The 21,216-nt window shown below is 40.6% G+C and overlaps 1 protein-coding gene across 3 annotated transcripts in view; it reads left to right on the top strand.

Annotated features, from left to right (window-relative positions):
* The window catches only part of LOC131702106 (DNA (cytosine-5)-methyltransferase 3B-like), a 35,088-nt gene extending 16,690 nt beyond the window's left edge, over positions 1 to 18,398 (top strand). For all 3 annotated transcript variants that reach the window (XM_059004002.1, XM_059004000.1, XM_059004001.1), the window contains exons 3-22: positions 2,889 to 3,042; positions 3,479 to 3,576; positions 5,184 to 5,333; positions 6,220 to 6,366; positions 9,798 to 9,956; positions 10,107 to 10,214; positions 11,221 to 11,356; positions 11,558 to 11,680; positions 12,301 to 12,345; positions 12,633 to 12,712; positions 13,004 to 13,116; positions 13,625 to 13,808; positions 13,918 to 14,002; positions 14,709 to 14,854; positions 15,724 to 15,814; positions 15,909 to 16,057; positions 16,453 to 16,538; positions 16,920 to 16,989; positions 17,674 to 17,792; positions 18,030 to 18,398. In XM_059004002.1, the coding sequence (XP_058859985.1) occupies positions 2,889 to 3,042; positions 3,479 to 3,576; positions 5,184 to 5,333; positions 6,220 to 6,366; positions 9,798 to 9,956; positions 10,107 to 10,214; positions 11,221 to 11,356; positions 11,558 to 11,680; positions 12,301 to 12,345; positions 12,633 to 12,712; positions 13,004 to 13,116; positions 13,625 to 13,808; positions 13,918 to 14,002; positions 14,709 to 14,854; positions 15,724 to 15,814; positions 15,909 to 16,057; positions 16,453 to 16,538; positions 16,920 to 16,989; positions 17,674 to 17,792; positions 18,030 to 18,171 (2,385 nt within the window). In that variant the 3' untranslated portion in view covers positions 18,172 to 18,398. The remainder of the gene's footprint in view (positions 1 to 2,888; positions 3,043 to 3,478; positions 3,577 to 5,183; positions 5,334 to 6,219; positions 6,367 to 9,797; positions 9,957 to 10,106; positions 10,215 to 11,220; positions 11,357 to 11,557; positions 11,681 to 12,300; positions 12,346 to 12,632; positions 12,713 to 13,003; positions 13,117 to 13,624; positions 13,809 to 13,917; positions 14,003 to 14,708; positions 14,855 to 15,723; positions 15,815 to 15,908; positions 16,058 to 16,452; positions 16,539 to 16,919; positions 16,990 to 17,673; positions 17,793 to 18,029) is intronic.
* Positions 18,399 to 21,216: the final 2,818 nt, after the last annotated feature.

Here is a 21,216-nt window from a genome sequence, read left to right as displayed (position 1 = left end):
GATTTGTGATGATTGCTGCTTTTCTTCGACTCTGCAGAGAACAGCCGTCCATTCAATTGCAAGCAGCTGTTTCACTTGGAACGGTAATTTAGCCCAATGAACACCAGTGACTCTCACCTGTGGAATGGAGTAATCGCTTCGTGCAGCACTACCAGGTATCTTATAAAATATAACAGCTGCAAGAAGCAGCAGTGCCATGATGTCATGTAATGATAATACTAGACAAAAAAAAAAATTCCTAGAGCTGCTGGAAAACCAGCCTGTGAAATGGGTTTACATTGTGCTTCACATGGCACGCAGCAGAGATACACTATGGGATGTATCTTAGTGCAGCATCCGATCAGTCAAGGACAATTGGGGAAGGGTCACCCTCCTGATTCTGCAGCTCACCAGAGCCCTCCCTCAACCCCTCCGCTTCACAGGTCCTTCCCTCAATCCTTCCCCCACTGACCCCTCCATTTCTCACAGTCTCCTCCCCTTCCCTGCCTCCTCTCCCTTCCCCATCCCCAGCCCCCAGCCTCATTGATTCAGAATGAATAAGAGGGGCAGGCAGACAATTGCCTTGCTTTCTTCATTATCCCCTTGTGTGTTTCTAAAAGGCTGCTCTTTCACATTAGGGATTGACCTAAATGTCTTTTAAAACAGAGTTGCCAAAGATCCAGAGTCACTAAGCTTTTCTTTCAGTGTAAAATCCATCTATTTTTAATGATTAAAATAAAAAAGATTTGTAGTTTCCACCAAAGTTAAGTTTCTAGCATTGTTTTGTCACACCTTGTGTTGTTGTTGAAGCCCAGATTAATTTGGTTAAAACTATAGTTACCCTTTCAGACAATGTGATTAAATATGACTAACTCAGTTCAGCCACCTGTGATCCATACAGCTCACAACTAGCCCTGCACGTCTGCTGTCCAAGGGCCTTGTTTAGCTTCTTTCACTGCTTGCTTAGAAATCATTCACCTAGGATGTATCCCAGCCTGGGATGAAGGATCACATTTCAAGAAGGGGTCCTGCTTCTAAACTGCTTCTTAGCTGAGGCCGGGGAGGTTAAGTGACATGGCCAATGTCTCGGTTTCCGCTGCCCCAAATCCTACCCTTCATGAGCAAGCTGTTCCAATGACTGTGCTCTCCTCCCACTGCACGCAAGCAGGATTCATTCAGTAACCAGAATGAGCAGAGTGCTCTAGAATGCCTTATTGTTCCTAACCCTACCCTGTGCTTGCAGCCTCACAGCGTGGCTTGTTAAGGACCTAGCTGTGCCCGAACAGCAGTGCTGTACAGGAGAGGATCACCACAGGGGGCCTGCGTATCACTATGAGCTTTCCAGGCTTTAAAAAACATGAGCATTATTTAAATGCAGGCTTTATGCTTTCCGCAGGCTGAGGACTTTGTAAGTAGGAACAATGTTCCTGGCAGGGGGGAGGGGGGAGGGTAACAGCTTGCAGAGAGGAGGGGAGAGGGAGGGAAGATGAGTTAGCAATCAGATACAATTGATTGCATGTAAAAAATAATACATTTGCCAGTAATGAAAAAGTAAAAGAGTAATAATAAAAAAATGAAATACTATGCCTTGTTCTCTTTCCTAGCAGATATAAATCAAGTTTCAGTCCAGATACTACAGTACAAGAAGGGGTGCAGCTGTTTCGCTGTGGAGTCTAACCAGAGAGCAGTTGAGCCGCAGGGTTCGCATTCATTTGGTTCTTAAACCTGTCCAGTCTTGGTCTTAATTTCAACAGTCAAGAGAGAAATCCACATGGTTCCACCACATGTGAAGGTCATACGGTCATGGCTGAGTGAGGCCATGTCATATCCTGTATCTCTATAATCCTTTGAGTGATAACATCCACTATTTAACAAGATACCAGGCATTTAGCACAACGTTATAGCATCTGTAGCAATTGTTTAGGCAGTAAACGAATGCATGCCTGCATTATAAAACACGTTTCTGCAACCTGTGCAAATCCCCAATGTGGTTGCCCTATTTTACCATCTAGTTTAATACCATCTAGTTTTACATTTCAAAATGAGTGCCGTTTCAGTTACTTTTTACCTTTTGCAATCACATTTACAGCAACTTATTCAACTGCATTTTCAGTTCGAGTAAGGGTTAGGGTTAAGTACATCACATGAATTCAGAAGTAAATTGGGTGCATTAAATTAAGGTTTTGTTCTTCTGCACCCCGGCCGTTTGTGACTTCACACAGATCACACACAGTACAGTAAAACAGTACAGTACAAGAACATCTGCTCACACAACGACTTCTAGGTCAAACAGTTCTTCCTACAGCTTTCTAACAACGACCAATTAGAAGGATGATGAGGATCCTATGTATGTCTGTGTATTGGTTGCTGTTGGGTAGTGGGGTCTGTTATAACTACAATCACTGTAATATCTGAAAGATCTGACATTGCATAAACTGAAACAAACGAGTAAAAAGAAGGACTGTACCGCCAGCATAAAAAATAAGACAGGACTTCCAAAGAGCATGACTGGAATCTGGGAGACTTTTCAGAGTCACCTCATTAGTAAACAGCGTTGCCACAAGATCAAGTATATAGACCTTATTGATTCAGATCTACTGCTTTTGCATTGTTGGAATTTAGAGATGCAATCAGTGTTTTAACACCTGGCTTCAGGAGCGTGGCAGCTGTTGACTGTACAAGTGGAAGCAGTTCTTTCTGGAACATTAGGCAATGTTTTAAGCAGAAAGTAGAAAAAAAAAAAGTTTTCAGTCATGCCTTTATCAGCGTATTAGCAGAAGATCAAGTGTCTGCGAGAAAACGTGACTGGAACCTCATGATAGACTCCATGTAAGGAGCACTGGGATAGAGAAGAACAGGAAAGGTAATGAAATGACATGCATTAACTATTCATCATGTTCTATGTGCAGGCTGTTGTGAATGGGGATGCATCCATGGACAGTTTGTCTGAAAGCAGCACTGACCCCAAGATCACTAACGGACACCATGGAAACAGCCCCCTTTCAGCAGGAGAGCCCCCCTCCCCAGCGAGCCCTAAACTGAACGGGGGCGCGGTCACACCAGGTACAGCAGGGAAAGCCATTCATTTGGGCCCAAGATTGCATTTATATTTATTAAATATTGACGGGAATTTTAGGTGTATGCAAGACTGGACTGCTGCTTATTAATATTTAGTGGATGCTTCACTATATCTATACATTACCCTTTATGTTTTTCATAATACATTTGTGTTCATTTTAGGCATTTACTACAGTTTGCTATGGCTTTGACCATGCTTTACAATATCTCTCTGATCTTTACCCTGCTTGTCAATGCTTTGCCATACTTGCACTATACTTTACTATACTTTTACTATGCTATTACCAGGGTAAACTTTGACAATGGGAGGTACGTTGAGCAGTATGTAAGCACCCAAACTTCTTTTAACGCAGTCCATGCTGTGCCACATTGTTTGTTGATTTCATAATCTATTTGATGTATTTGATCCGTTCCCTTGTAGAAGTTAGCCTTACAAACAAGCCTCCCAGCTGTAAGAAGAGAAGCAGGAGAAACTCTGACCTGGAGGACAAGACCTTGTGGGATTCCTCCTACAATGGGGTAAAGTCCACACTCAGTTTCATACTCATGTTACAGAGTGAGTAAATGTAACAGGCTGCGTTGTGTGATGCACTGCTGTCCCCTGTCGATGAGATGAGATGAGGTTAAGAATTGTTAAAGCCCAGCTGTTTTGCATTGTGGTTGAGATACTCGCTTGCATGGTTGAGATGCTCGCTTGCATGTTTGGGGGCCCCAGTTGGCAGCCCTGTTACATTGGTGCCGTGACCCGGATCTCATAGATTGCCTGCGGCCGATCGGCAAGGTTAAAGGGGGGAAGCATGTACACCAATCTCACGATACTATACACATCACAATATGCAGGTCACGATATGATATGTGTCACAGTATATGTGATTGTCCTGATTAGCTGCTTGTAATAAGATCAAAATGGGAATTTTATGATGGACCATTTTGCTAAAAGACACAAATTAAATGAGATAGGAGAGTATGTATTCATACCAACTATAAAACATACTTATTCTATATTCAGGAACCATTTGGTGATCTATAATGAGCAAAGTTGTGCTTTTGGTCTTATATCACGATATTAACAATACATAAGAACATAAGAAAGTTTACAAACGAGAGGAGGCCATTCAGCCCATCTTGCTCGTTTGGTCGTTAGTAGCTTATTGTTCCCAGAATCTCATCAAGCAGCTTCTTGAAGGATCCCAGGGTGTCAGCTTCAACAACATTACTGGGGAGTTGGTTCCAGACTCCAACAATTCTCTGTGTAAAAAAGTGCCTCCTAGTTTCTGTTCTAAATGGCCCTTTATCTAATCTCCATTTGTGACCCCTGGTCCTTGTTTCTTTTTTCAGGTCGAAAAGTCCCCTGGGTCGAGATTGTCAATACCTTTTAGAATTTTGAAAGCTTGAATAAGATTGCCGCATAGTCTTCTTTGTTCAAGACTGAACAGATTCAATTATTTTAGCCTGTTTGCCTATGACATGCCTTTTAAACCCGGAATAACTCTTTCTAAAGCAGCAATATCCTTTTTGGAGCGAGGTGTCCAGAAGAACACAGTATTCTAGATGAGGTCTTACTAATGCATTGTAATGTTTTAACATTACTTCCCTTATTGGTCTGTAGTTAGCTGGTTCGGTTTTGTCTCCCTTTTTGTGGATTGGTATTATGTTTGCAATTCTCCAGTCTGTCGGTACAACCCCTGTCTCAAGAAACTATTGCATGATCTTGGTTAGCGGTTTGTAAATAACTTATTTTCTTTGAGTACTATTGGGAGGATCTCATATTACAATACAATTCATCATGTAAAAAAAATCACGATTCATTGATGCGCAATAATTGTTACACCCCTACTATTTGTCAACATTAGAGACACAAAAAGAGATACTGCCTGTACAAGACTATGGTAATGCAATAGCAGAAGGAAGCAAGTACTTTCAAATAACAATTTGATTTGCCATTTTTAGTTTTGGAGATTCTGTGGGCCTATTTATATCTAGACAAACTCTGTCACCTTTTTTCTGCTTTTTGTGAAACCAAACTCATTTTAGAGAGCGTCTTTTTAATAGTTCAGGGTAAAGGGATTCCTTAAAGGAATGGTGAAGTCAAACATCTTCCTGACGGTTTGTGTTTGTTGTCCTAGGCAAAATTGCAGAGAATGGCTGGCCGGGAGACAACTCTCCGACAGAGACCCCCTCAGCGGACAATATTCCAGGCTGGACTCACCCCTTGCAGTAAGGCACGAAGCAGCACAAGCAGCCCCAAACCAAAACCGGATCTCAACAGCTGTGTGGTACGTAGAGCACAGCACACCAGGCTATACTAGGAGATCATACAGAGAGGGAGAAAAGGATTGGTGGCTGAAGTGATCAGCTCCAGCACAGTACCTAGGGCTTACTCAGTGATGTTGCTTGGCATACAAGCGTTCGGTGTAAAGTGGAGCTATGTGTCTAGTGTCTAGAGGTAAGGGTTAGGTTGATAACACAAAGCTCCCACACCAAATCCGAATCCAGCTTGTGACTTATTAACGCATTCTTTTATTTATTCTGGATTACTTTAAAATAATGATGCACTTACTTTTTCCTACAAGGAAGAGGGGATTTCCGTCCATGCCTGTACTTTGCACATTCTTTTTAAAGGATAGGAAAACAAAATGTAATTTAGATCTGAAGGCTGACGTGGGAAAATCCCATGACAAACAGAGCCAAGTAACTTTGGTGCAGTGTTGAGTGAGCGTAACCAGGAACACAGCTGTCTCCTGTAATTCTCTCAAGTTCAAGCTCCTGAATTGCTTTAATATCTGTTAGTCGGTGAAATATTAATGTGTCTAAATGACACAAGATATTCTGGAATGCGGTTTAAAGTGTGCATGTTTGTCAAAGGTGCGAGGCTGGAGCCTACCCACAATGGAGCAGGTGCATGGTAAAAGTGGGCACGCCTAGGACTGCACAAACATGTAGTTAGTCAGACAATTTGACTTTAATATATATAATGTAATGACCATGCAAACAGTCCATGTTGGTAAGCCTCATCCTACACTCTCAGGAGTGGGGTTGTAACTAAGATACAGCGTCTTTCTGGCACTTGAAACGGCTGCCTGACGTTTCAATAATATACTCATGAAGACATTCATTCATGTTTGATTATTTGAGGTGAAGGTTGTTTTCTTTGTTTCACAGGTGCAGAATGGGCCACTCTACAGCCCTGTGAGCCCCCATGTCCCTCCGACCCCCACCCTAGAGCTGATGGAACAGGATTCCAAAGACTCGGCGCAGAGCAGCTCCACGTCCACCTCCCAGGACACAGGGACCCCCCCCGAATACAAGGTAGAGCCACCCGGGCTGCTCCTCGCCAATGCCGTTCACCAGCTTCGTCTTTTAATTCATCTTTTTCATTCCATGGATTCACATCTCTCCACTTCCACAAATCGGCACCTTTCTTCACTTACCCCATGGCCAACCACAGGGGGTCTGTTGTCTCATCTCAAACCACCTGGGTTTGTGGCCACGTGTTCATCATCAAGTAAATACCATTCATTACAAATTCTCTTTCTCCAAAACGACTGAAATTCAGGAACCCATCCTTGTAGGGAGAGACTGTAACTGTAAAGGGTGCATGTTCTACTTTTTAATATTAAACCTGGGTGGCTGAGTGGGCATGTCTTGCCTAGGACTAGGACTAGGTTTGAATCCCCTCAGCGTTCTGTGAAGAGAATCGAATTCATGCATACCATGCATACCATGATCATACGCAGTAAAAGCATAGGAAAACATGGTAAATCTCATAGTGTAATGCATTGTCTAAGCTGTATTCAAAATTGATAATATTTCTTTGAAGTTATTTTACAACCAATGCTCTTAAATATTTGAATATCTGTACAACAGTAAATACTAAATTGCAGAATAAAAACAAAAAACAGGCACGTGAAATGGCCCATTTTTGTAGCAGACGATTGTTAGCAAAAATATTTCCAATCTTTGATGCAGCTGGTGTGTTTTTCGTGGAAGACAGTTTAAAGAAATCATTTACTGGAAGCAAACTAAACCATCTGTCAGGTTCCTAAAAGATAAAAGAAATTTTTTTAAGTGCTAAAAAAAGATGTAAAGTTACACTATTCATTCAGAAATGGGAACTTTCACAGGGAACTAGATATTACACGCATACCCCCTGTAAGGCTAAAATGTGCACATTTTTCAGAATAACTGGAAACAGCCTTCGCACTCAGTTTACTTGCTTTTGCAAGTTATTATCTTAAATATCAACCTTAAATCATGACTCCAGCATCTCGAGGTAATCATTTTGAGAGCGTTGTTGTAACGCATTAACATAAGCATGTTTGCGTCTGTCTTGCAGCTGATTCTCTGATTTCTCTGTAAAAATGCACGTCACATTCCTGTACAGGGCGGGCGAAGCAGGCGTCTGGCGATTCTGCCTCTATGGAGAGTGCTGCTCGGTGCTGCTAATGGACTTTGCGGTTTTGAACTCGTTGTATAATTGAATGCTAATATAAATAAAAATCACAATGCTCATAATCTGACGGTTTTTGTTTTATTTCCCTTTTTTTTTTAAAAAAACGACCATTTCAGAAATATTATAATCTCAAGCAATTTTGAAACGGGCTAAAAATGTGTGGTAAAAATGTAATCAGAATATTAATTTAGCGTTGAAAATGCACAATTAAACGTATCATATAGTAACTGAAGAAGACGTACCATGTGCATTTTTTTTGCAAGTTGAGTTTATTCATCATGTGTCTTCACGCACGCGTCTCTGTTGAAACTTAACATGGCAGCTGCACCAACGAAGAAAAAAAAATGTGTTTCAGTGAAAGAAAAATCTGATGAGTTTTGCTGTCATTCCATTGATCATGCAGGAGTCAATACCATTCAAAGATCATATTGCCAGCAGTGGTGTAGTGAACCCAGAAAAAAAGCTCTAGTACTTTTTTTCAATAGGCAGAACCTTGACTTAAAGAGTTAACATAAGAATCTTGAATGTTTTTTTTTTTTTTTTATGGAAACTACTGTGCTCAGGTGGGGCTTTCCCAGAGTAAGTAAGCCAAATTAATTGCGAGTTTAATTATTATTTATTTCTTTACATGCTCCTGCCTTTAATAACGCTATAATTATTAGCAATATTAAACCATGGCCATTTCTTAATTACATGATATTATCTGACGATGAAGAAATGAGCTCAAACCTATTTTTCTAGCTATACATTCAAAGGAAATGTATCGCTTTCCTGTGGGGATGAAGTCACTACACTACACACCGTTTGTTTCGTAAAGACATTCTGTCTGAAGACACAGCTCTTGTTATTTGCTAAATTTAACAAGGCAGAATCAGCAAAGAAACAATTGGGAGGAAGAATTCTGCATTAAAGAGGCGCCATTTTCAATTACAATCAGGTGATACACAACACTGAACTTGTGTAGAGAAACAAGTCAGTTAACAGTTTGCCTTTTTATCAGTGTTTCATATTTTATTCTGGTTATTGTAATGCCAGTAAAGCTTCATGTGTGCAATACTGCACATAGGATTACTCTCACATGGCATTACTGACTGTTACTAAACTGTTTAATATTTTTGTATTGTTATTGTAATGCCAGCAATAGGATAAACAGGCCTTTTCAAAACACCTTCATTTGTAGACTGAACTACATTGTTAGTGGAAGACTGTAAATATGATTCTCACAACAGTGCTGGACCTTTGTTTTCTGAACTCTTGTAATATAATTCTCCGGTTTTCCTGATTATTTTAATGCCAGCAATGAGCCAATTGATGTCTATAAACATTATGAGAGGTCTGAAGTGTCTTCAGCTGCTTTACTTACAGCAACAACAGTCTTATTGAAAATCTTTAATAAAAATAAAGAATTGTGGTAATATTTACTAATTTATGTATTTTAACTATCAACATTATATTTATGTTCAAATGCCATGTTTAATTATTAATACGTTGATAAAAAGTGGGGGGAAAAACAACTGGACATTTTTAAAAAACAGAATTTGCTATTCGCAAAAATGGAAAATTAGTAGCCCTAAAGGTGGTTACAATTAAAGGCAGTACAGGCGCCAGTGTTTTATACAGTAGTATAAAGCAATAAATGCAGGCTACCAGTTAAGCACGCAGTCTGTATCTATGATAACTGACAGGGCTGCATTTATGATAAGATCTCAGACAGGCTTCATAAAGGTAAATATGCGCTTCATAAAAATTCTAGATTTATTTTATATAGATAAATCGAAGGATGATTCAGAATCCGAGGCAGAGCCACAATAAATGTCTCGTTTAAATTTAAAGCAAATTGTATAATTGTTGAGATACTTATGTTGGAATATTGTTTCAAAATTGTATAGTGCAAAAAAAATAATATATTAAAAGGGTTAATGCGTGGCCGAAGGTTTTTCACTGATAATTTAACCTTTCTCAATCAAAACGGCAAGTTTCTCAATATCTAAAAAGCTGAGAGGGAGCGCTGATTACACAGCAATGTATACATTTCACAGAAATCTTGAAGTATGAGATAACCTTGAAAGAAATACAGCCTTATGCATAGTATAAGCTTGGGAAAATAACTGAAATACAAATTATCACAGACAAAAAAAAAATCTCCCAGCTGTACGTGTGACTGCTGCTACTTCGGTCTGCGCCAGACACGCTGCCTTCAGCTGTGATGACCTTATATTGAAAAAGCTTGACTGCTTGAATACAGCTCTGCAGGTTTGAAGATTCTCTCTCTGCTTGCCTCTTCCAGGATAATAAAGGCTTTGGGATCGGGGAGCTGGTGTGGGGGAAGATCAAGGGCTTCTCCTGGTGGCCGGGGATTGTGGTGTCCTGGCGGATAACGGGAAAACGACAGGCCTCTCTAGGAATGAGGTGGTTGCAGTGGTTTGGGGATGGCAAGTTCTCCGAGGTGAGCCGAGTTTAGGCAGTGCGTGTTTGAGTTGCCAGCTAGATGGCATTAGGGGTTACATGCTGAATGACATTCACAATGAATGATTGTTGGCAGACGAGGCTTCATCCAGAAGTGTGCTGATCCAAAGTGTGCCCCGCTGTCTTCCAGGTTTCAGCAGACAAGCTGGATTCGTTCATGGCCTTCCCCAAGTACTTCACTCAAGCTTCATACAACAAGCTAGCCTCATACCGGAGAGCTGTCTATCAAGCACTTGAGGTAAAACAACAGCTCTCGAAATCTTTACAATGTATAGAGGCATGGCATCACAACAGACTCTCTCTGACGTTATTGGCAGTACGCCCGCTGTTCAATAAGCGAGTGGTTCATTTCTCTTTCCAAAGCTGTTACAGAACACGTATCTCAGGAATATATGAAAAACATAACCCTGCTATTTTTCTTCAAATATGCACTGCTTGTTTTCTGTTCATGAGAGAATTCTCTTTCCCCTGGACAGCACTCCCAAGTTAAATTTGAGAAATGGATTTCCTCATTGATTTATTAATAAAACTATTTAAACACTCTGGATTAGGTTGATAAATGTACTGCTGCGATACAGATAACACAGGGTACAGCAAAGGTAAAGAAATACATTTATTTAAACATTGTAGTGTGTTCTGTAACACTTCAATGATTTCTTCTGGCTGATAGAAACAAAATTTACCCTGAGGGTAAAATGATGGGCTGCGTTCAGTAGTGTTCTGTTCAGTCTCTTGAAATGTTCAGGTTTGGGATGCAGTGTCATCTAGTGGTTTAATCCAGAGGACTCATGACTCTAGTGGTAAATGTAGTGTAATTATCTGCTTTTATAAACTTGCAAAACCAACACCTTCTAGAACATTTTGTCACCCCAGAGACAATTTCATTGGAAGTGCTAATGGCAAAATGGCCAGACCAACAACCCCTTACGTATGGGGCTTATCTGAAAATGTTATTGAAGTGAACCAAAAAAGGAAAATGAAACTTGATTATCTAAATAGGAAACTCTGAGGAACTCATTGAATGAGGCACATTTCTAGACTAACGAACCACACAATAAAATGTGAGAAATTGGCTGTGGTTAAATCAAGCTGAAATCAAAATAGTAAGCACTCCTGTTGAAAAAGCTGAAACCTGTGTGAGGAAATAAGAATGCTTGCTCTTATACATCTTGCACCTGATTAGCAGTGATAGTGGAGCGTCGGTGCTCAATCTGTAGTGACTGTGAGCCTGTGTGTCTGTGCAGATGGCAGCTGACCGGTCCGAGAAGATATTTCCCCCTTGTGAAACAGACAACCCTGATGACCTGGTCAAGACCATGCTGGAGTGGGCTAACGGAGGGTTCGAGCCCAAAGGATCTGAGGGACTTAAACCTAAAGGAGGTGAATATCTCTGGCAAGAGAAATCTGTGTGTATGTCACACTTTCTCTTACAGTTTTTGCTCTTCAGGACATCCAATTGTGATCAAACTTGGTACGGGCATTCCTTAGCACAAGTTCTAGGTAATGCTTATGGACGATGTGGTTGTGCTCATGAAGTCTCTCAGATTATTATTTTATACGCTTGTTTCTGTTGTTCTTCAGAGAACTGGTCCCTCAATCACCATGTTTTTGAGGTCAGCGTCCTAGAGTATTACCCCCCGGTCAAGAAGCAGAAAACCAACCTGTACAAAAGCAAGGTGGGGATTGAGGAACATTACAGTCGAGGTAAGCACTGAATCGTCAGTCGTGTTCTTTATTCATTCTCTGCTGAATCTGCTAGCGGTGTGCTGATAATCACAGTCATACTCGTCATTGCCTGTAAGAGGTATTTACTGGCCTCGGTACAGCAGTAAAAATGTCAGCGCCCCAGGTGAGGGAAATTGCTTCCATCTGGCTTTTAAAGCTCAGCGTTTCTTGTTTTGAAATCAACACACCAATGAATGCATTTATTTAATTCCTGCCACTAAATACTTCTTAGCACAGCCCTAGTATCTACAAATGATTGTGCCACGAATATAACATAAAGAATGTATCCAAATACAGGTAATGAGGATATATATTATGATTTAAACACTGATTTGAAAAAAAAAGTTGTGTTTCTCCTGGGGTAATTTATCAACCCAGCTTTACAACATACAATAAAAATACTACTACTTAAAGTCAAATTAGGTCTGCAAAAAAAAACAGGCTTATACATGTTAGGGTGTCTGTATTAAGATCAGCCACTACTAATAAGACCTTTCAAATAGACCCCAGTGTGTTGTACACTGCTGTGAATTGAAGAACTGGTGAAATACATTGATTTTACTGGTTTTTAAAGTTTTTGTTTTTCATTTTTATTCCAGAACAAATGGTCCATGAAGTTTTGAAGAATAACAGAAGTATAGAAGGTAATGGTGAACCTTTTTATCTTGTGGAAGACATTTGGTCTGCAAACCTTGTAATGCCTAAGCACTGTACTTTAAACCTTTAGGTTATTGCTGTGGATATTTATATGTCTTCATTATAAATATTTCAGCATGTCACAGACCATCCTTAAATATCCCTCTTTAATACTATAACAGGACTGGCTGTGTTTTCTGCTGCACTGCGGGTGCTGAGTCTGTCCCTGTTAGTGAGATGAGATAGAAAACTGTTGAATAAATGTAGATATGTGTGTATATCTTAATTTTTCTAGAATTCTGCCTATCTTGTGGGAAAACGAGAGTGGTGACTTTTCATCCGCTTTTTGAAGGAGGCCTTTGCCAAACATGCAAGGTAGGACAAAATCTTGCTGGTAGTCTTTAGAGAAACTGACAATGTGGGCCAGACTGTGAGAGTTTCCTTTACTAGTGCGCACAGCTTGAGAAGTGCTAAAGCACTGCTCTTCAGTAGGTGGTAGGACACAGTCAGATTTCCTCTGAGCAGGACAGCCTCGGTGTGAATGTACAGCTATGGCCAAACGTTTTGCATCACCTATAGAATTAACCAATTTTGCTTCATAAAGTCGAGTGAAACCTGCTGACTGATGTTACGTTTGATACAGAATGGTCTCCACTCTCTCTACAGGATATCTATCTAGAAATCTCCTACATGTATGATGATGACGGGTACCAGTCATACTGCACTGTGTGCTGTGGGGGACGGGAAGTGTTGCTCTGTGGCAATGCCAACTGCTGTAGGTGAGTTTATCGCTGTCTTCGTGCTTTCTGTTCATGTTCCCATATGTTCCCCTACACTTTTAACTAGATGTGTCCCCAGTGGCTCACATAGCATAGAGTGGGCTCACGTGAGTGTGGTTTGAATCCCTAACAATAACTGCAACAAATCTTAATTGTAGCCCTCTTTTTTTTTTTTTTTTTTTTTTTTAAATTTAGTCGTCGCCAATTATTTTACCCCGGTTTTCACCCCAGTTTAGCATGCCCAATTAGTATCTGTATCCCCGGCTCACCGCTCGTAACCCCCCCTGCCGACTCAGGAAACGGAGGCTGGAACACGCGTCCTCCGAAACGTGCTCCTTCCAAGCCGTCATTTTTCGCACTGCAGATCCACAGCAATGCCACCAGACCTATAGTGCCGGAGGACAACACAGATCTGTAGCCCTCTTTGAATGCTGTGCTGCATGCCCAAACTCCCGAACTGTACCTGGACGATGATGTCAGTCTCTCCCTTCCCCCCTGTCCTGCACAGGTGTTTCTGTGTTGACTGTCTAGATATCCTAGTGGGCCCCGGGGCCTCAGAGAATGCCAAGGTGCTGGACCCGTGGCGATGCTACATGTGCCAGCCTGCCCAACAGTATGGTGCCCTCAAACAGAGACATGACTGGAGCATCAAGCTGCAGGAGTTCTTCGTCAACGACAACGGGCAGGAATTTGTAAGTGTGAAAAAAAAAAAATTCTCAGAGCGTTTCAATTTAAAAGTGAAGTAAACGCTTTGCAGTAAGTATGCCCTGTGTTGTTTGAACTGTTCTAACTGTTTTGCAGGAAAGCCCAAAAATGTACACTGCAGTTCCTGCAGAGCAGCGAAGGCCAGTAAGAGTGTTGTCACTGTTTGATGGTATTGCCACTGGTGAGTGATGGGAACGTCAAGATGAAATGTGTCTGTTCAAAAGAATAAGCAATGACTGTGAGAGGCAGTGTAACAGGAAGTGAATTATAATACTGAGGGGACCTGCTAGAGATTTTTTTTATGTGTTCCCATCAGATCCCAGAGAACGAATGACAGCAATTAAACATGTATTGGATAGCAGACACATGGCCTTATAAGTTGCAGTCAGTTAGATAGCCAGAATAAATGTGTTGAAAACAAGAAGTTCTATGTAATTCAAACATCAATTTGTTACATAGTACAGAGAGAGAAATACTGGCTCCATATGTTGTAGAGATGCTGGGATGGAAATAAGACTCCTATTGAATAGCAGTGTCACCCATTCCAAGTTATACTAAGAGCTCAGTGAGCCACAGTGTATAGGTAACAAGCTCAAGTGTGTCTTACTATAATAGTAAAACCAGGAATGGATTCAACCGCTATGAAATGGGAGTCTAATTTCCATTCCTGCAATGTTAAATATTTCAATATAAAGATGTACTATAGAGTACACAGCGATAGCGCTTCAGTAGGTATTATATTAAAATAACTTCATTACATTAAAGCCCTTGTTGATGTTCAAAGTATTAGTGAGACAGGACATGCCTTGTAGTCCTGTGCATTAGGACCCTGAGCACTGGGTTGTTTTCCTTTATTCATTTGCCGTTCTGTTTTTTTCTTTTTGCAGGGTATTTAGTTTTAAAGGATCTTGGCTTTAAGGTTGACCAGTACATCGCCTCTGAGGTCTGTGAAGACTCCATTTCAGTGGGAGTGGTCCGACATGAAGGAAACATTCAATATGTGCATGATGTCAGGAACATAACAAGGAAGCAAGTACGTGGAGCAGGTTCATTAAACACCACCTCTTTGTCTTATTAAAGCCTTTTCATTTGACGTTTGCCTGAAGGTAAAAAGCTAACTGAGGGATGCCTAATGTCATCATTTTTCCTGTGTGTTCACATTACAATCGGACATCAGTTAGGAAAAAAAAAATTCTGAAGTCAGTGTCTGCTGGTAAATCAAGCCTCCTGTATCCTTTGTACTGCAGTGTATCTTCTTGTGTTTAATTGCTTAATTGATCTCATTAGAAAATCTCCAGCATCTGCTGTCGTCTCTTTCTGAGACTTTCTGGCATCCATGTGCCTGTTAAGCCCAATTAAAGGTGTATTTGTCCCCTCTGGAGTCTTCTTTGTGAATCTTGGAGGACCTTCCTTTGTTCCACACTGAACCCCACAGGGAGTCGGGGGGCTTCCCCTAAGGCAGTTGCTCGCTAATGTCCTTTATTGATATGAGACCAGCTGTACCGTACTGGCAGACGTCCCAGGTTTTCTGTTTTCTGCTCCTAGGGGGCGATGCTTAGTTCACATCTTAGCGGCGAGAACCTGTCTGGGTGGGCTCAGTACACAGGCGTATCCATTCTGCAAAATTGCTCTGATCTAATGCCTTACTGAGCTACCCTGCCAATTTCACTGGCTCGCCTCCAAGTAAGGTTGCGTCAGCCTAGTGCCTATCAATATTAATCATATAACATAAACTTTCCCCTACAGCTAAAAACTCAATTGAATTGGCATGATCATTTGAGGTGTTTTTTTTCTATTGAGTAAAATGGTTTTGGAGAAATCCTGATCAGCTGGTTTTTGTGTGTCTTGTTTTGTGTTTCTGTGTTGTCCCTGTGGTGATGCCGTGTTACCCCTGTATTGCAGCTTGAAGAGTGGGGTCCTTTTGATCTGGTGATCGGAGGAAGCCCTTGCAATGACCTCTCAATAGTAAACCCAGCTAGAAAGGGTCTGTACGGTAAGAACACTTTCCCTTTAAAGTGCTAGAAATTACAATAGTCTCTCCAAGTTTTGAGAACCAAAAAAAAAAACATGCATCCGCTTTGCTTCAGAGGGCACAGGAAGGCTGTTCTTTGAGTTTTACCGCTTGCTGAATGCTGCTAAACCGAAAGAAGGAGACGACAGGCCGTTCTTCTGGTTGTTCGAGAACGTGGTGGCCATGGGGGTCAACGATAAAAGGGATATTTCTCGCTTTCTGGAGGTAAGACTTGCTAGCCAGCCTCCACTTCCTGTGATGTTGTCTAAAAGAATGTAGTGGCATGTTTCATTTTTGTGTGTAATGTTTTTTTTTTTTGTTGTTAGATAAACCTCACTATTTCTCAGGTTGTGCACCAGTATTTCTGGGAAAAAGCTAATTGAATAATTAAACAACTTTAGCAGTACAAAGCTAGCATGAAACAACGTAGTTGTAGGAAGCCCAAGTCCAGTTATTTCTGTGAGGTAGTTTATTGCTTGTCTTCCATAATCAGCGACCTGACAGCACTTCTGAATGTACTACAGTGTTTCAGCTCCACCTTCAAACAGGTTGGGTTACCCAGTGCTGTGTGAGACTGTTAAGACACGAACTAACGTGACTGCTCTGCTTGTGTTTTACAGTGCAACCCGGTAATGATTAATGCCATTGAGGTGTCAGCCGCACACAGAGCTCGATACTTCTGGGGCAACCTTCCTGGAATGAACAGGTACGCATTACCAAGCCTGTGAACCTCTTTATATCAGCGGTCCATTCCTTTCAGTTCATGTTCCTACATGCTTGTAATCTTTATTGATCTATAATGAGCAAATTTTTGCTCTTGCAATACTAACTTCTGTTACGATACGACACATCGTGTAAAGAAAGTATCGCTATTCATGGATACACGCTACACCTCTATTATATACTGCCAATTAGTGTTGAGTAAAAGTGCATTTGAACCTGTGCATGTTCTTTCTGTATTACAAGAAGAGTGCAGGATTTAGAGGTGTAAATATGGGTCACATCTACTGTGTATATGATATGCCAGGATAGCGACTGCAGGTAAACCCTCACTATTACCTCTAAACTGTGCTGTGTCCCTCTACAGGCCCTTGTGTGCTTCAGGCATGGACAAGCTTCAGCTTCAGGACTGCCTAGAGCATGGGAGGATAGCAAAGGTAATTCTGCGCAGGATTATCACACACACTTTCTTTTAGAGCACAGAATCCACAGCAGCAACATAAGCTGGGTTATTTCTGCAAACAGCTGTGTAACAAAGTTAAATATTCCAAAATAAATGAATGACAAAGCTGTGTATAGGGTGTTGTTTATTGTATATAAGAGATTAAGCAGTGCATTCACTATGTTGTCTTTTGTCCAGTCCTGCAGCAGCCACATTTTCCTGTTCAGTATATTTTTGGGGTCACAATCCTGTTAAAGTACGATGAACTTGATGGGTACTTCTGTGGTGAGTCTGGCATAGTTTGGCGTGATTCTTCAGTTTGCAGCTGGTAAAAGCCCTGCCTTGCTCTACAAGTTATTTACAAAGACTCAGGGGATTTTCTGCTAATACAGTGCTTCCAAGGCAGCTGTCCTTTCGGGACCAGAACAATGAGACTGCTGTACTGTAATAAGAGTGCAGATTAGGTTCCACCAACCAACACCTGCATCTAGAGCCAGGAGCAAATCAGGGGAAACACCGCACCAGGAGACAAAATATACATTCAGTTACAAAAAATAACATTGACAGGACTGAGCTAGGTTTCTTGGCTACTGTGGTTAATGTTGGCAGTGCTGCTGCAGACTTGTGAATGGTGCGCAGGAATTACCGGAACCTGTTCTTGTGTTTTTCTCTTCTCCAGTTCGGAAAGGTGCGTACCATCACGACGCGGTCCAACTCCATCAAGCAGGGCAAAGACCAGCATTTCCCTGTCTTGATGAATGGAAAGGAAGACATCCTGTGGTGCACGGAGCTGGAAAGGTAAAGCATACTGTACAGCGCTAGAGATGAAGCGCGTCTCCGATTGTTCACAGTGAGCTGTTACTTACAGGAGGGTGTTGGTATCAGACAGCATGTGCTGCCGAGATTAGAAATCATGAAGTAACAATAGCTGAGCTACAAGCCATACTCGAGCTGGGCCCATAGCTGAAACCCAGACGCCGTTTCTAGCCCATTCTCATTCTCATCTTTGTTTCTGTCTCTTTTTGAACTCTGCAGGATCTTTGGCTTTCCGGTGCACTACACTGACTTATCCAACATGGGCCGGGGCGCGCGACAGAAGCTGCTGGGCCGATCCTGGAGTGTCCCGGTCATCCGACACCTGTTTGCTCCTCTTAAGGACTACTTCGCTTGTGAATAGAGACCAATGAGCCTCTTTTTTTTTTTTTTAAGATTGTCTACTTGTTCATCATTCAAGTGTTTTTAGGAAGAAGAAAACATTACTGGTCCTTTTAGACCTTATAGTTCTGTATTGCTAACAAAATATATATAGTTTATTGAGGGTAGTGGAATAGGATATAATGGGATGTGGAAATTGATCTAATATCTCACAGTGTATATTCGTACCTCAGAACGTTATGCTGCTTTTAATTTAATCTCAACAAGATAATTCAATTGTTCTAATGGCAACAGAGAGCTAAAGATAGAAAATAAATCTGCACCGAAAGGAGAAAGAGATATTCTGGTCATTTGCACATCCCCTGCTGATAGCTGACTTCTTACATGATTACTTAAGATTACAGACAAGAGGATAGGTGCCGACTTACTCCAGTTAACATACTGTTCTGCCAGCTAGTTTGGCTTGTTTAAAGGTACTGCCTACACAGACTCTATCCTACAAAGCAGACTGGTTCCTAAACCCCTAGGGCTTTGTCAAAAGTCTTCTTTGTGACTCGTTTTGGTTATAACAGCCAGGAGGTGAAATTGTACATTTGGAACAATTATCTTATAATGCAGTATTGCTACCTGCATGTCAACTACATGCCCTTTTGTATTTGAATACAGCTAATATACAAACACACGGGGGTTCTGAAACATCTAACCCCAACAGATGATGTGCAGATGTGACAAAAACATTGCATTGCAACCGCTGTTTCTGCAGAGCGCTGATACATCCGACTTCCTTAAAACAGAAAATAGTTTCCCAGCGGGCAATGGGAGGGGTGGGCCGAGTGTATTGAACTGGGGTTGTGTTTCAAGGTAATGAAAACAACTTTCTTTACCTTTCTGCTCAGTGTCTGTGTCAGTTCTGGCACCTCATGAGCTTCCCTCATGTGTTTCAGTTTTGTAATGGTTATTATATTGACAGTGCAAGTGATTGATTCACAGTAAGGTGAACTCTCCAGGCCTGGATAAAGTCATTATTATAGCACCACTCTATGTCTTAATACTTAGAGATTTTAATGTCATTCAAGCACTAAGTCTGCTTGAGGCAGCTTGAATATCAGTATATTCTATATTAACAATGTGTCTGCAGAAACTCTCTATTCTCAGGTGATCACAAACAGTCCAAAAATGTAGACACTCCTTCACCGTCATGTTAAACTACAAAAATTTGAAATCTGCCTGTATTCATATAAAAACTAAGTGGAGTTATTTTAAACAAATGCCCAAGTGTTTTGTCAACCAGGCAAGGATCTAGTAGATTCACATGTTAACAGCATGCATTCAGTCAATGTGAACGTGTCTTGAAAGTGCCTCATGTGGTACCATAGAAAACACGTCTGTTATTTGATTCCAAATACATAGCAATTAACCGTGGCCAAGATGTTTAGAGTAATGCCCCAAGTGGCAGTCAGAAAACACAGACTGGACAGATTAATCACCTTTGTCATAATGTGAAACAGATTGCTTTAAAACTCGGACAATCGGATAATATAAATATAGAGGATACATACTCTCAAGGATGCCATATGTTTTTGTTTGGAAGCACAACGTAGTTTGAATGTGAATAATGCCAAACAAACCTCATGTTTTTAGGTGGAACCGGCCAAAATGTTATGCATGCTTAATTTTTTTAAAAATGTAACGTATTTGCAATATTAACATTTAACCCATTCAAGCTAAACAAGGGTTTTTCTTCAAATGAGAATTTAAAAAAATTTAAACCAATATTTAAAAAACCACAACCCAGCATTAAGTTACTGGGTGGTCCAGTAAGTGACACGCTTTTTTTATCTTTGGGATCTTGTTATCAGTTAGGCAGTACATGCATTTCTTAATATGCAAATAAATCCAACTGTCACCTCATGGCTTTAGCCATTGTATTCGAGCACCTACTGCATGCAACAGTACACTACATTGAAACTGTCTGTGTGGTATATTTAAAATAACTGATGTGCAAAAAAAAACAACTCATTTTTATAATACTGTATAGGGCTAAGATGTTAATAATGGTTGCTAATGTTAACAAATCAAGAAAATAACAGTGCAAACTTTGCACTGGAGTGTGATTTGGTTTATTCAATAAAGGACTGCCAGAGATGCCTGTTTCCTAAGAGGTGTAACTTCCTGCCATTCAGTGCCTTAAACACCATTCAGTGCCTTAAACACATTTGAACTAAAACATGTTTGTACTGTATTGAAAATGTTTACAAGTTGGTGTTTCCCTTTTAAGAGCAGCCGTGGTGGTGAAGGAGAAACTCATATCAGCATATCAACAATCGCTATCCCTTTATTACTGTTTTCTCATGCAGCAAGCTTGAGCCAGCGCTGTGTTTGCTTTTATTATAGTATAGGGCTCTTTATATACCCTGCTGTTAGTCAATCTAGCTTAAAACATGTAAGTACTGTATACAGTGCTGTTAAGAAAGGTTTTCTGTAACATGAAAAAGAAAGACACTGGTTTATAAGATTTCTGAACATTTAACACTGAGGTAACGATTGGGAATATTTTAGAGAACAGACTCAATTCATAGACAGCCATCACATAGTGTGTAGTTAATGGGGTTTGTATAGAAATGTTTAAATTGGCTGGTGGTTGACCATGCTTTTTAACAGACAAATGTGCTTGGCGTGGTCCATGGTGTAATATACCCACCTCGTATAGTGCAGTTGACCAGGTGTCTTTTATTTGAAAACCAAATTCCAGGTGAATTTTATTTTTTCTTTCAAAGCAATAAATACTATTGCATTTGTAGTTTTATTTTCTAAGTGGGTTTAGGGCATTTTACTCTTATTGGTGCTAATTGTTATAATACAAATACTTCTACTTTATAGACCTGTATTTTTATATACATGTGCGTATACTGTAATATTTTCAATAGGTACCTGGGTTGCATTCATAACAGTGCTTCGCAAGTTTTTAGTAAGGTTTGTAATACCATAGTTTAGATTAAACTAGTATTTTTGTACGTTATGTTTTTATACCATTCCAAACTTGAGAAAGAATGTAAAGGCATTCTAA

This window comes from Acipenser ruthenus, chromosome 29 (assembly GCF_902713425.1).
Source record: "Acipenser ruthenus chromosome 29, fAciRut3.2 maternal haplotype, whole genome shotgun sequence".
Classification (NCBI taxonomy): Eukaryota; Metazoa; Chordata; class Actinopteri; order Acipenseriformes; family Acipenseridae; genus Acipenser; species Acipenser ruthenus.
The sequence above is the reverse complement of the archived record's forward strand: the minus strand, read 5'-3'. Positions and strand labels throughout refer to the sequence as shown.